This window comes from Fistularia commersonii, chromosome 30, assembly GCF_037954325.1.
Source record: "Fistularia commersonii isolate RoL2024-O1a breed Wild chromosome 30, RoL_Fcom_v1.0, whole genome shotgun sequence".
Taxonomy (NCBI): Eukaryota; Metazoa; Chordata; class Actinopteri; order Syngnathiformes; family Fistulariidae; genus Fistularia; species Fistularia commersonii.
Genome location: NC_141313.1, coordinates 6,289,040 through 6,303,173, shown reverse-complemented (window position 1 = coordinate 6,303,173; position 14,134 = coordinate 6,289,040). Strand labels below are relative to the sequence as shown.

The 14,134-nt window shown below is 38.3% G+C and overlaps 1 protein-coding gene, 1 long non-coding RNA gene and 1 other non-coding gene across 3 annotated transcripts; all 3 read right to left on the bottom strand.

The window, feature by feature from the left end:
• Window positions 1-146: 146 nt before the first annotated feature.
• LOC147216245 (uncharacterized) lies at window positions 147-1,338 on the bottom strand. Its single transcript, XR_015109165.1, has 2 exons — window positions 1,167-1,338; window positions 147-782 (listed from the first exon to the last, which is right to left on the bottom strand). It is a non-coding gene; the product is annotated as an uncharacterized LOC147216245 (long non-coding RNA).
• Window positions 1,221-1,352, bottom strand: LOC147216244 (U8 small nucleolar RNA). Its single transcript, XR_015109189.1, has one exon. It is a non-coding gene; the product is annotated as a U8 small nucleolar RNA (small nucleolar RNA).
• A 1,893-nt stretch (window positions 1,353-3,245) lies between these two features.
• grinaa (glutamate receptor, ionotropic, N-methyl D-aspartate-associated protein 1a (glutamate binding)) lies at window positions 3,246-13,860 on the bottom strand. The gene is made up of 7 exons (XM_086178272.1): window positions 13,709-13,860; window positions 6,827-7,156; window positions 6,363-6,478; window positions 6,001-6,201; window positions 5,761-5,889; window positions 5,431-5,574; window positions 3,246-4,889 (listed from the first exon to the last, which is right to left on the bottom strand). The coding sequence occupies exons 2-7, from the start codon at window positions 7,137-7,139 to the stop codon at window positions 4,740-4,742; spliced, it is 1,053 nt and encodes a 350-aa protein (XP_086034398.1). The 5' UTR covers window positions 7,140-7,156; window positions 13,709-13,860; the 3' UTR covers window positions 3,246-4,739.
• Window positions 13,861-14,134: the final 274 nt, after the last annotated feature.

Below are 14,134 nucleotides of genomic sequence, written 5' to 3'. Positions count from 1 at the left end.
TTCCAGCAGTTACAAACATGCTGCATGCTGACAGCACAACTCTGAGAAATTAAGCCATTTCACCATCCATATCATCACCTGAAAGTTGAAGAGAATATGGAAGCATCTATTTCTAGATGCAAAGGTTAAAGAAACAGGCACAGGACACGTGTGTCCTTTTATTGATGAAGACAACCATCTCAGGACAATTAGATTAGGGGTAGTACAATTCACAGAGAAAAGGCTCTTAAATAAAAGGTGACTTGTTTTGTCACTGATGGTGCAGCAAACATGATTGCCTGTGGTAACCAACCCACCTACTGGTCAAAGAGAGCGTCATGTCATCTGCATGGCGCACACCTTGAATTTGCTTGTGAGGAAAGGTCTTGATATGAACCCCGTGCTGTTCTCTATTGGTGCAAAGGCAAGGAGGCTGGTGAGGTATTTCTGGCACAGCTGCAAAAGTTAGTTTACTTTTTTTTACTTTTCATCTTTTAATGCATTATTTGTTTTGTAGTGCTGGGTGTTTCACAATAACTTCATTTTGTAATGTTTAAAGGAGAGGCTTCCACTTGTTCAGGAAAGGATGAGAAAACCTAAACTGAAGCTGATTCAGGCGGGGGAAATCAGGTGGAATAGCACTTTTGCAATGCTTAAGAGACTTACTGACCTAAGGGAGCCAGTGGGAGCAGCAATGGCTGGTTTGGATAATGACATCCCTGACCTGATCTCTGAGCAGTACATCAATGTCACTGGATGCTTGTCGGTCTTATCTCCATTTCATGAAGCCACTGTGGAGCTCTCTGAGGAGAAAAGACATTGACATCTTGTCAGACATTGATGAAAAATTCATATCGAAAAAGGCATTACAGTAATGTCAACAAAAATACACTTGCAAATTGAAATTGTATTTATTTGGATCAATAAATGAACTACAAATGCAAGACACAAAGAAGAATGTAAGTGTCATCATTGGCATTAAATAATCATGTAGCATTCTTTGCCCAGTAGGTGGGCTTTTGTGCACATGCAGTCATGAGAAATTGTCTGTTTTGCAAACCACTTGGCTATGAGACTCCACAATATACTCAAACGTGACCTGGCCATCACTAGTTATCAGTATCACAGTTTACATCACCAAAATTGCCAGGTTCAGTCCTAACATCAGACCTAAACTACATACTTACACATTCTTCGATATTTTCCGCAGACGTATTGAAGTTGAACAAATGAGAAAAAGGATCAGAATGGAAACTACGGGGTGTTGCTGTTCCCCATAGTCCGGAGACATAATCATATCTCATGACACTCCATTCATCATGTTCTGAAACTTCCCGGAGGAAGTAACAGGTAAGGATATACCTCACTGACGATATCTGCCGACAGCGACAGCACAGTGTTTATACATCAAACACAACTTTCTTACTCAGGGTGTCTGGTTCGTTTGGTATATAATCTTGGATTGTATATGTTGCTAAATGCTAAACTTCTAAGCTCTAAGCAGGCAACCTACACGGAGATGACACCTATGACTGCAATTTCTTGTGTTAAACCAAAAACGATGCGTGACCATTTGCATGTCGACTCTATAAGACCGTTTCTGATTGGCTGACGGTTGCCCATGTTAAACTTGAAATTTGAACAACGTGTTTCACTTTATAAGAACACGTTGAATGTATGCTCCGCGTTAGAAACGCGTTATCAACCAGTGTTTGATTTCAGTGAAGAATAACAAACTGCTTATTTCATGGCAGCGGAAACACAGCACCACAAAGACTAAACTCGCTTCAAGATGGATCCCTTCCAGATCTGGCGAAACAACGCTAGCATACGCTAGCATGACGTCATCCAGTCAGTAATATTCTCAGAAGAACTCACAAAATTAAATATCAATGGTAATACGAGGGAAGAATTCAACATAGTATCAAAGTATATAACATGCAAGCCACAAACGCTTTACGATAAATGTAAAATTCTACACTAATTACATAGCTTGTTCACGACAGAAGACACTATCCGATGGGCGTCGCTGTAGAGTCACAACAGATTCTCAATGTCTAAAATTTTTAGGTGCGTTTTTTTATTTCTAATTGAAATTATGCGTTGTGCCACTTCGTCCTTCCATAACAGGCCCTGTATTTCAGTCTTGATCAGAGAAGCACAGACTACTGGCATGTTTAACTAACTGTTTGTTATACTCTTTAAGTGACACAAAGAAAACATATATTGCTTTTTGCTAAACCTCAAGCGATAACTAGCTAAAATTGTCATGATGGCAATCATGTATTCAGACGAAGATAGTTTATCACGTTGCCCTTGATATATTGATATAAGTTATGTTTGAAAATCATCAAACAGTTGTTTTCTGAATTCAAAAAAGCCCAAAAGCTGAGGATAACTATTAAATTTCAAATGGGAATAGGAGCAACCTTGAAATCCATTACCTGGACCGTTAGTATAACAACAAAGGCTTCCGGAGATACAAGTCCTTATTTTATAGAAGTATTATACATTTAATGAATCTTCATCATTACTTTAGTTACCTTTATGGATTCTAAGAAGCTAGTTTTTGCTTTTCCAAACAGAATATACTTTACCTAATTTACCGAGACCACTGGAGTAAGTTGGCCGACAGTTCCCCTTCAGCCCGATGGAGTGTCCTCAAGTTTGTCAGACGAAAGACGTTAAGCCTATGGTACCGGTGATTTAACGTTAAAGGCTATAATTCAGAATTATGAAAATAAAATACTTGATTGTCAGTAATTTCTTGATACGTATTTTTTCGTGAAAGTGTATATCAATAAGGTAACAATGCCAAAAGTCCAACCACCCAAGATAATGAGCCTGCATACTTTCCATGTATTACATTCTCCAAGTGACTGAACTTTTTATGCTTCAGCATGAGGGTGGATTTAACATTTTTTCTCAAACATTGTTGAAATATCCCTAGGCAATGCTTTGTCTGTGTAATCGGTTACTGTAACTTCCCCAAGCCGGTTACAAAAGTCTTTCGAATGCATGACTGTCAATATCCACTCTACCCACCCCACACTCATACTCTCACTCAGTCCCTCCAGAGATTTCTCCCTTACCTATTTATTAATGTTTCTTGGTGTGTTTTTCCTCTACTTAATGGGCCGTTAATATTTTCCGCTTTAACGTTACTAGTTTCCTGCCATGGATTATCTTTTCCAACAGTCATTGTTTTTTTTTTTTTTTTTAAATGTTATCTTTACTTGGTTATGAGGCAAAACTTCACAAATCCATTTCTTTAAAGCATGCCAACTTTTATTCTTTTCAATTAAGTTAATTTTAGATGATTTTTTTGGGGGGGGATTAAGTTGTGGCCTCTCACTAAAGACAACCTTAAGCCCATGTCTCTGTACAAGAAAAGTGTCACTTAGTTCAGGCAATAAAGATGTCACATTTGTGTTTTAATGAAAACCAAACAGCATGTGGAGGAACGCACATCTACTTTGATGTAATGCAATTGTACAATGCAAACAGACCTACAAAGCCCCAAAATACCTGATCTATACACATCAAACCACCATGGAGGAGTTTTATATACACTTGCACGTTAGTTAAATACCAACACAGGACTTCAAAAAATTTTAAGATGGCTGTCCCTCCAAAAAAGAAACAATGTGCCGATAGAGAAGATCATGCATGGAATGAAAATTAAACCATTCAGTATTAAAAATATATTACATGTTATAATCCAGGTTTTAGCTACTATTGAATAACAACTTTTATTGTACCAATCATATTTTCAGAGCAACTTTTAACTGGTATTTACATTAAGATCAATAAATAGATAGGTCAGTGTGTACCATATTTGATCACGCCTGTAACTAGTGGCCTTCTATCTCACAATGTTATCAAACTTGGGACTAGTTTGGTATAAAAACTGCCCAAATTGCCAATACCATAATATTAAAAATGGGTTATGAGTAAAAAAAAAAACATCACTGTATTTTCACTTCACATTTAAGACCAAGGTGAGAAACAAAAAAGAAGACAGAAGGTAAAGGAATATGTTAATGTTTAAAATCATAAATAAGTCTATAGTTTTTCTTCATTCCATAAGAATATACAGTTCATAATATCAATTACGTGTTATAGGCTTCAGTGGTCATTTTATTGTCTTGGGAAGCAAATATCAACTGCACATTTTCCCATGAAGCAACAGATCTATTTAACTCACTCCTGCATGCCTTTCAGAGGCAAATGGCCTTCATATTATACAGTAAAACACTTAACTATTTACAGCCATGACAAGCAAGCTAGAGGTCACATCTTCAATTATCTTTCTGTTGTTGCCATGCAGTAACAGCAGCAAACTGACAGGAAGAGACAGTTCTGGAAGAAGAAAAATAGACTGAAAGAGGATCTATTTCTAACACAAACTTCTCTTCAGGCAAAGCTGGTTGGCATCAACATAAATCACTTTCACTCGCTCTTTTTCTGTACCCACTCTGCAGTAAGCGCCCACAGGATCACATATTTCATAGTGCGTATGCCATGCCAAACTCGTGGATGGAGGGTAAGCAACCCTGATATAATGTCTGTGTAAGTAGAAGCCAGAAGCAAATGGTTAAGTATGAAGAAAAAAATGGTTCAGAATGACAGCAACATGTAGGGGAAAAAGGAACACTTTAAAAGAATCAGGGGAAAGAACAGGTACTGTTAGCGACATTTTACAACAAAAGGGAGGCATTCTCCATTTTTCTCCTGTTTTTTAACATAAGAGTGCAGCTTTATTCACGAGAGCGTCCCACAATAGCTAGGATGTAGAGGAAAATGTTGATGATGTCAGTGTAGAGGTTGAGGGCAGCAAAGATGTATTCCTCTGGACTTAGAGCCAGCTTCTTATTTCCTAGGAGTAGCTGAGTGTCCACAGCCAAAAACTGCAAAAGAAACAAGGATGAAATTAGCCTTGTTTGCTTCCCACACAAAAAAAACATACATGAGGGAAGACTAAAAGTAGTTTGTGAAAGATACATAACATTGCTGACTGAAAACAATTGCCTGAACATAAAAAAAGATGTATCAAAATACAATGTAATCTTGGTGATTCTTGGTGTATTTCTTCTTGATTAATAAGTGATGCTTAAATAATGTGTTAATTACTCATGGTACTTTATCATCTAAATAATGCAGGGATTGCTGAAAAGTATTCTAACTATAGCAATGGGGTCTGTTCTAAATAATGTGTTTTATGATTTTTTGTTTGATTAAAAGATTAAGATATGCCTTTTTGTGCAGAATTAAGTTTGTTGTGAAGCATCTGCCGATGGTGATTAACTGCCAAGCGTGTTCATTGTACTCTATACCCATGTCATTGACACTAATTTACACAGATGAGCTTACTGTGATCTCAGACAAATAATGCCATCCCAGTTAGTGCTGCACTAAACCTGTCAGTGTAAAGAGATCCGAGAAACTTACGCAGGTGAAAAGAAGAGCCCCCAGTGAGGCGTAGACAATGTGCAGGATCCTGTCACGGATGAAGATGCAGAGGATGGAGAAGAGCACCAGCACGATCAGACAAACCAACAGTACACCCCGGCAGGAAGTGAAGTCGTACTTGCTCTATGGTGAAAGAGGCAAAAAAAGCTCTCAGAAAGGACAGAGAAAAGTAATACAGTATATATGTCAGATGTTTCAAGCCTCACACTAAGAAATCAAAGCAGCAACAAAAATTAAGAATTTCTCATGTGTGTGCATATTTATGCATGCACATGCACACACACTTTTGATTTGCTTGCGTGTGCTGACCTGTAGCGAGAAGAGGACAACAGTGAAGCAGACCACAGCTGTGATGCCAACTGCCATGATGACAGTTTCAGTGTCATAGAAGCTGGCAATCATGCCCACCATGTAGGATAGGCTCAGGGTGAGGATGGACTGGAACACAGACACATATTTCAAATAACCTCAAAACTTGTGAAAAACTTGACATTGAATTAGTAAACATTTGGAAATAGTATTTTTTTAAAGTAAAACTTAAATTCTTACAAGAGCAATCAAGTTCCAGGGGTGTTTACGACGAAAGTCACCACAGCAGCTGAGGACGATCAGTGATACGAAGAAGATAACATAGGATACGTAGTATGTCCATGGGTTACTTCGCACGAAGGACTTGGCATCACCAACGAAGGTGAAGACAGCCACAAAGGAGAAAGTCACTAGTAGCTGAACTGTAAGAACCATGAAGACCTGGTGGAGATGAGGAACAAGGTGACTTGCTGGCACTTAAACATTGCCCTATCGATTTGCGTAATCCAAATAATATTACACTCTATATTTAAATTATTGAGAAAACAAACAAAAATCAATGTTTTTATATTCTATATTTGTTTCGAACCCAGATAACTTACTTTTCGTATGAAGGCTTGTCGTATATTCTTGTCTTCAAAGCCAGAATTGGTGAATTCTTCATTGTCATAATAAGATGGAGGCCCATCGCCATGGTAACCAGGGCTGACAATAGGTGCTGATAAACAAAAGCATCAACCAAAGGTCAACTGTGGGGTAAACTATTTTTTAATGAGGTTTGTGTGGTCGTCATTACACTGATTGTAGTATAGATCATTTTGCTACATTGAAATTCATTTACATTGGCTATTAATGAATGTTCCGTTTGAACTGGAAACTCTCCAAGGAACATGTTACATCTTCAACATTCTGAGAGACAATAAATATACAAATCTTAAATAGAATGCATTTCACTCAGTAAACAATGAAATAATAAATTTCAAACAGATACAGCCCATGTTACATTAAAAAGAATAATGTGGTTAACGGTAGAGCAGTTTTCTTCACAAATCAACAGGCCACTTACCAGAGGGGCCTACAGGAAATCCTGGCTGTGTGGGCCCTTGCTGATAAGGTCCTTGGGGGTAGGGCCCCTGAGGATAGGCTCCCCCTGGGTAAGGCCCCTGCGGGTAGGGCCCCTGCGGGTAGGGGCCAGGTGTGAAGCCTGCCTGTGGGAAGCCAGGTTGCCCGTACCCGGCTGCTGGTGGGTATGGTCCTCCCGGTGCCTGGCTGTAGTTGGGAGGGGGCACACTAAAACCTGGCTGAGGGGGCCCATAGACATTGCTATGGAGTGGGTTTGTCTCGCCCATGACAGGGTATCCACTCTTGTCCTGTGACATGGTGTTGTGAAGTTTATCTGTTACAGGAAAAAGGAAATTATAGTTTTAACTTTAATAGAGTTAAAAAGTAAACATTTAAGAATGAATTGTCAGTTCACTGTGACGTCTTATCGCTTGCTGGTTTGATAAGATGTATCAGTTGCTTACCACTTTCTTTTGGTTTTCACAAAGATAGCGAAATGTATTTGTATATTGTAAAGAATATACTGTGAAAAATTACAGACAAAGTAGAAAAATAAATAAAAATCAGGGGCTTCAAATCAGAGCCAACTTCTCACAAATTAGCAACAAAATGTTCATTTCAAGTAAACATGACAGCAAGAAACAACAATTCCATGTTTCTCGCCACTGTGCAGGACCAATATTTTTCTTGTTTAGATCACAAGAAATAAATTTTCTATATCATAAATACTACTGTACTGAATAGCTTAAAAAGGTGGCATATGCATTTCAGGGTACTCATTTTTCCCCATATTGCACATTTAATTTCACTAAATGTATTACAGTTCTAGATGTCTTGGAAGAAAAAATTATGACAATGCTCAATATGAGCCAAGCTGGCAAAGCCACAAACACTGCATCAGACTGATTAATCAGCCAAACAAACAATTGGGTAGGAAGCGAACAAAGTGATGAGAAAGAGGCACAGCAGAGTGTCTTGCCAGCAAAATCCCATCCAGCATTAAAGGTCTGAAAAAGGTAGTACAATTTTTACAGCTCTATTGCAGCATGTATTGCAATGGTGAGAGATGAAGAGCACATAGCTGTGACACAAATGGATCAGAGATCTCTGCAACCAAAGAATCACGTCAGAAGAGTAATTGGAGACCAGCCTATGCGGTTTATATATGGCACATAAGGACTTGCTGAATATAGTTAAATTGAATTTATCCTGCTAATTATTTATGGAAACTGGAAACCAGTGTGTGGTTATTGCAATCAACCTCTCCAAATGAAAAATATTCAAATGTTCTCAGCAGTTGGGCACATGCAGCCATGGTTAAGAAAATCTTGTGAAAAACTAAACATTTCTTTTGCAGTAGAACATGTTGAGAGCACCAGGCTACTATTATAAACTGATTGTGTGTCAGTTCAATCAATCTACTTCTGTTAACCTACATTTCGTACAATAATTTTTACTCATTTTATTGACTTTTAAGTTTTTTTTTTTTAACAACCGGTAATTTCTTTTCTTAATGGATGACTGACAGTTCAGTGATGGGATTCTCTTATTTTGATAAAATTCAAGTAAATTCACTGACTTGCGGAAAAATCCTTTAAATAAAACATATCCTGGAGATATTTACATAATGATCATTTTTTTTTGCATTACAAAGTGAAATTATAGGTCACAATTTTTTGAAATTTAAAATTCATCAAGCCATGTCACAGGGAATCCTCAAGTTAATGGTATACTGTTGCCCTTCAGCCTTTATCTAGATTTAAAAAAGGAGTGAAAAGTGAAGAGTGATAAAAATGAGAAGGCATACTGTCCACACAAATGCTGACCTCATTACCCTGGATGGAGGTGATGCCTTGGTAACCAAATGTATTATTAATCTGCTTTTGCCTTAGGATGAGGCCTGTCATTAACGCAACGTCTCTCCCTTCATTGGCCCCATTAACGACCGTGGTCAGTAGGTTTTTGTGCCATTTTGCACTGACAGTCAAACCAACATGTACAAAAAGAACATTTCTCTGTAGGTGAAGTGGAGGTAGGATTTACAATATGCTTTTAAATGAACAGTACAGGAGGACAATTTAATGCTCACTAAAGGACGGACAGTCATTTTACGAATTGGCAATTTTTAGTTAGGGAGGTGTTACAGGTCATACTGGTTGCTAAATCTACAGTTGTTTATAAAGCTTTATCTCTGATGAATCTCTCAGCAGATTCATTAAAAGCCCCATGGTGTTTTGCAAGCACCCATCCCCTTTGCCCCTCCTTTCAGGCCACAACAAACTAACCATGGCCCTTACAAAACAGTGCATTATTTTACCCAAACCAAATCCAGGCTTTGGAGCATATTGTCATGATTTCTTATCTTTCCATCACTGGGATAGACAGGGATCTAGAGACTGCTTCCAAACATGGTGGGTGCTGGTTCTGCTGCACATTGACAACCTCCATTATGATCATAACAGATTACAATCATTATCTGAGGAGCTATGTTCCCTCTAACCCGCGCATTTGTGCAATTGCTCACTACTCCAGCATTCTACGCGCACAGAAAAGCTGAACTGTAAATAAATTGAACACATTTATTTTATTCAGAGTTCAGCTTGGATTTTATTTCATGAGCAGCATAGATTTGCTGAGTGTGGAGAACACTGGAGCAGTGCGCGATTGCGCAAACGCGCGGCTTAGAGGGAACAGTGCTGAGGAGTCAAATACATCCTGGCTTCCCGCACAACAATGGTTGTGTAAGGAGACCTCTACAGGACACTTAGCCTTAGGACAGGACTCAGTACTGGAGACCAGTCATTCTAAAAGTGAAGTGGAAAATTTCCATGAGCTCAACAACTCTGCTTAACCGTCTGGAAAAAAATGTCAATACACTATTTTACTGTAAACAGCACTGGTTTACCGGAAAAGAATCAGAGTTTAAGTGAACAGTTATATTCAGGAAATCCCCACAGGTCCATAGAACTTAGGAAGCCTCTAAAATGAGGGGTGAAACGTCTTCAAATGATGAAATTCGAGTCCATTTGCAATGACAAGAAGATTTTGACAAGAAGTGAACGAACAAACAGCAATATCCTTCTCAGATCTGTGACACAGCAAAGGCCACTGTATCAGTCTGCAGAATAAGTCGCCAAGGTAAATGAATTACTTACGACTCCTTAGCTTATCATGTGACATCTTCCAGTTCAACATCCACAAAAATCAGTCTGTAACTCAGTGACTGTTGGGACTGTCATGCAAACTGCGGATGAGCTTGAGAACTTGAAATATATATATATATATATGTATGTATATATTACTCTCCCAAACAGTTTGAAAAGTGTATTTTCTCATTCATTCTGACACAGTGGAATAAATGTCAGGAAACGATAGCTGAGATTACAGAAAATTACAGTGAGTCAATAAACAGTCTTTAGAAACAACATTGGTCATTGCCTAAAACTTGAGCAAAGTGCTTTTTCAAAAATGCTAGGCATTTCCTTGACTCGAATTCACAAAACTATGACCATTCAAAGTGTCTGTCTTCAGTGACAAGAAACAAAAATAAAAGGATAAAGCTTTGGGTATAAAACATCTAATGTTTAGATTAATTTTTTGGGAAATAAATATTGATTTGAACATATCCTGCCTATATTCAAATGCATATTTGCAAAACTGTACAAGAATCTCAAGACAACCTTGAAACTTATACCTCGCTAAAGACTGATGTTTCCAAGTAATGCAAGGCATTATGGCTTGGCTTGCAGCGTTTTATCTGTGTATGAAGGATTACCTTGCATAATCCATAGCATGCAATTAGGAGGTTCGAGCATTCATATCAGAAATAAGTATGAAGTCCAAACAGCTAGGAGAGATAACATACCCCAGGTTTACTCTCTGACTTTTGTATCTATATGATACAGCAGATCTGAATAATCTACAACTCCTCATAAAACAAAGATCCATAAAGCACATGGGACCAACTGAGAAACCACAAGAATTTTATTTTACCCTGTCTGAGGTTATGACAAAGAATATGGTTTGTCAGGATATTTCAGGAAAGGCTCATTGAGGCCACATGATATGGGCCCCACAGGTACGACATTAGCATGTAAGCATTGTGAACTGAATTACCGGTAGACAGAAATATTACACCTCAATGTTGCCTCATTGTATCATCTGTTGGGATCTATGGAATCAGATAACATTTATGACAAACGCGTTAACTTTGCAAAACACAGCAAGTTGGTCTTGTAAGATCTTCATCTGAGAGGGCTCACCAAAGAGCCATGTTAACACAATTAGGCTTGCAAAATACCTCTGCTAAATCTTAGAACAACATGCTATGTACATGCCTGAGCAACATCAGGGAACAAAGGAAAAACAACAGCAGCCACAAATGAAATTCCTAACTGTATGGATCAAACAACCAGTGACTCAAAATATGTTCCAATTTGACATTTGCGATCCTTCCTAAAAAAAAACAACAAAAACACCTTAAAGAAACTGAGTATCTTTGGAAGATAAACTTAGAAGGTAAAACTCCAGACTGCATTGCTGCTAATTGCTGTAGCAGTAGTCTGGCGAGATGTAGTCATACTGTGTCAGCAGCAGATCTGGCAAAGTCAAACCTGAAGACCCCCCCCCCCCCCCTCACACCTTTGTACAGGTGAAGGTATGCATTATATAAGTCATATAAGATAAGCATTGAATATCAATATGTAGCCACCAAACGAGAAGTAACAAAACAAATACTTTTGCAAAATTGAACAAAAGTATTTTATAAGTTTCCTGTTGCTAAAATGTCAATGTTCAATGCTTTCTTAAATTTCCATATAACAAAACCAAACCTTTTCTAAAAATACAAAGACAATGCTTGAATATGACAGAATTCTTACTTAAAAGGAATATCAGAGAAGTTCCAATTTTTCTTCTGTCTTATGTCATTTCCTTCCTTTTACAGTATTCATATCATGAAAGAACTTTTTTCCCATCATTTAGAGTTCACTTAGAATTCACTTGATCATCCCCTATTTTTCTTTAAATGTCAAAAACAGCACTGATGAGTTTTAATTAATCTAAAATAAGACTCAACCAGCTAGGACAAGTACAACAGCATTAATAGCAGTGCAAGGAATTACATTAGAGTCATTTGACAGACGTTTCTATCCAAAGCGACTTACAAGAAGTGCAATTCAGTCACCAGAGATACGAAGTACCAGTAGTCGGAAGTCAGAAGAGACCACTCAACCAAATAGCCATCTCAGAACCATTTACAGATATACATTCATTTCATCCTTTTTTTTTGGCAGGTGGGTTGGGGGCTAAGTGCAATTAGTTAGGTAGTGCTTTGTGAAGAATTATGTTTTCATGGTATGTTTGAAGAGGAATGCTAACTCATTCACTCTGCATGGCATCACGTCCTGCACATGGAACCAGAAGAGCAACAAAAAAATTATGTCAGTTTCTTAAAAGTGGACTCTGTCCTGCTGAACTTACACAATGCAAGTAACAGTTAGACAATTTATATTTCACTGTATTTCTTATTCTTCCTGCTTCCTACTATTATCCATTACTGTTATGTTTTTACTTGAAACTCTGGCACAACAATTTCCTTCGGGATAAATAAAGTTGTTCTCATCTCATCTCAAAATTTATAATGCCAATTCTTGCTATTCCCTCCAGGAAAAAAAAAAAAGTTAATTACTTAAATCCTACTTTTGCACTATAAGAATAAATTGTAAATCTCTACCTGAAAATGGGTTGAACAAGTTTCTACCGGTTACTACACTTTTGCACTCACTGTTTTTCTATGTAAAATATGTGAAAGAGGTAAGAGTACTGAAATAGTTGCCCATATCACAACAAATACATTAAAAAAATAAGTATACAGCATTATATTAGTATACACTCCTGGCTTCAATTTAAAATGAAGGCATCAAGTTTGAATATACCAATCAGTATGTGGCCTAAATTGTGATTCAACAAACAATAAACAAAACAGAATAAAATTTCGAGAGATAAAATTTTAGACTTCAACTCAGAACAGTTGGAAACATTTGGAATAATATGAGAGATCATCTTAACAAAATAAAATCATAAGTCTCTAACTTTACTTTGAAGAATTAATACTTCACAAATCCTGATATATAGAAAAAAAGTACTGAGTGTTTGAATCATTCCAATACACTGACAAGTAAACGTTATTAAAATGTAACATTGTCAGAAAGCATAAACGTATAGATGTTTTAAGTTGTACGGTTTCATAACGTGTGTCAACATCCGGTATTCCGGTAACAGTGGTGGAAAGCGGGGGGAGTCCAGCTCAACCGGGATCCGCGACAGACTCACGACCGGCCATGTCTCATGTTTCACCTGCACCTGGCTCCGCTCCAACAGGGCCTCCGGTGCAGGCAACTGCGACACACAACTCGCCCGTTTGATCGGAATCATCAACGAGTGTGTTTCAGCCGATGAAGACGGTTATTAAATGTAGCTAAAAATGTATTTATTTGAATTACATAACCAGACGAGGGACGATGTGATTTCCTAGCAACGCCATGATGATTCCATCATCGCCTATCTGGCTATCTGTAAGGACGGTGACCACACGCCACGCCAAGCCACGTTCCGCACCCCCCATCCCACCACATATACAGGCCGTCACCGCTTTTACAGGCCGCGATTCTGTCTGTGTTACAATATGTTTGTGATCAGGAAAAATTGTGGCCGTCTGCGATGGAGGCGCATTTAGTGCTAACACTAGCAGTGCCATCCGAGGGATGCTGTTCGTTTGCCTACAAACGAAGGGAGGACAGCGACTCGCTCAGACGCACGACTTACATTATTTAAAAATAAGCAGAACCACATCACGTCTATGACAGTCCAATTTTTTTTTACTTACTTGAATCTTTCCTCTTTGTTGCTGTCGTCGGATACCCGGAGTTATTTACTGTTTTTGATTCGGGTGGGATAATAGCGCACGTCCCTCTCGCTTAGAGCTCAACAGATCCCAACTGAAGTGGGTCGCCTCATGAGACACTGACGTCATCGCGTGGTCACGTGCCTCTCTGAAGAAACGTCTATTTTTCAGGTGCAATTGCCAGTGACGTCACAGCGCGTACAGACGCGACCGTAAGTGTCTTTAAAACAGTTACCTTTGTACGTTATTTCACGCACCAAAATCATTGTATTCAAGGTATCAGGGGACCGATTCGGAAGTTACTTTCATTCCAGTTACTTTGTTGATTTTTATCCCTTTCTACATTTTAGGTTATGTTCAGCCTTTTTCTTTTTGGGTTGCTGTTTTTGTGCCCTGTTGCCTGATCCA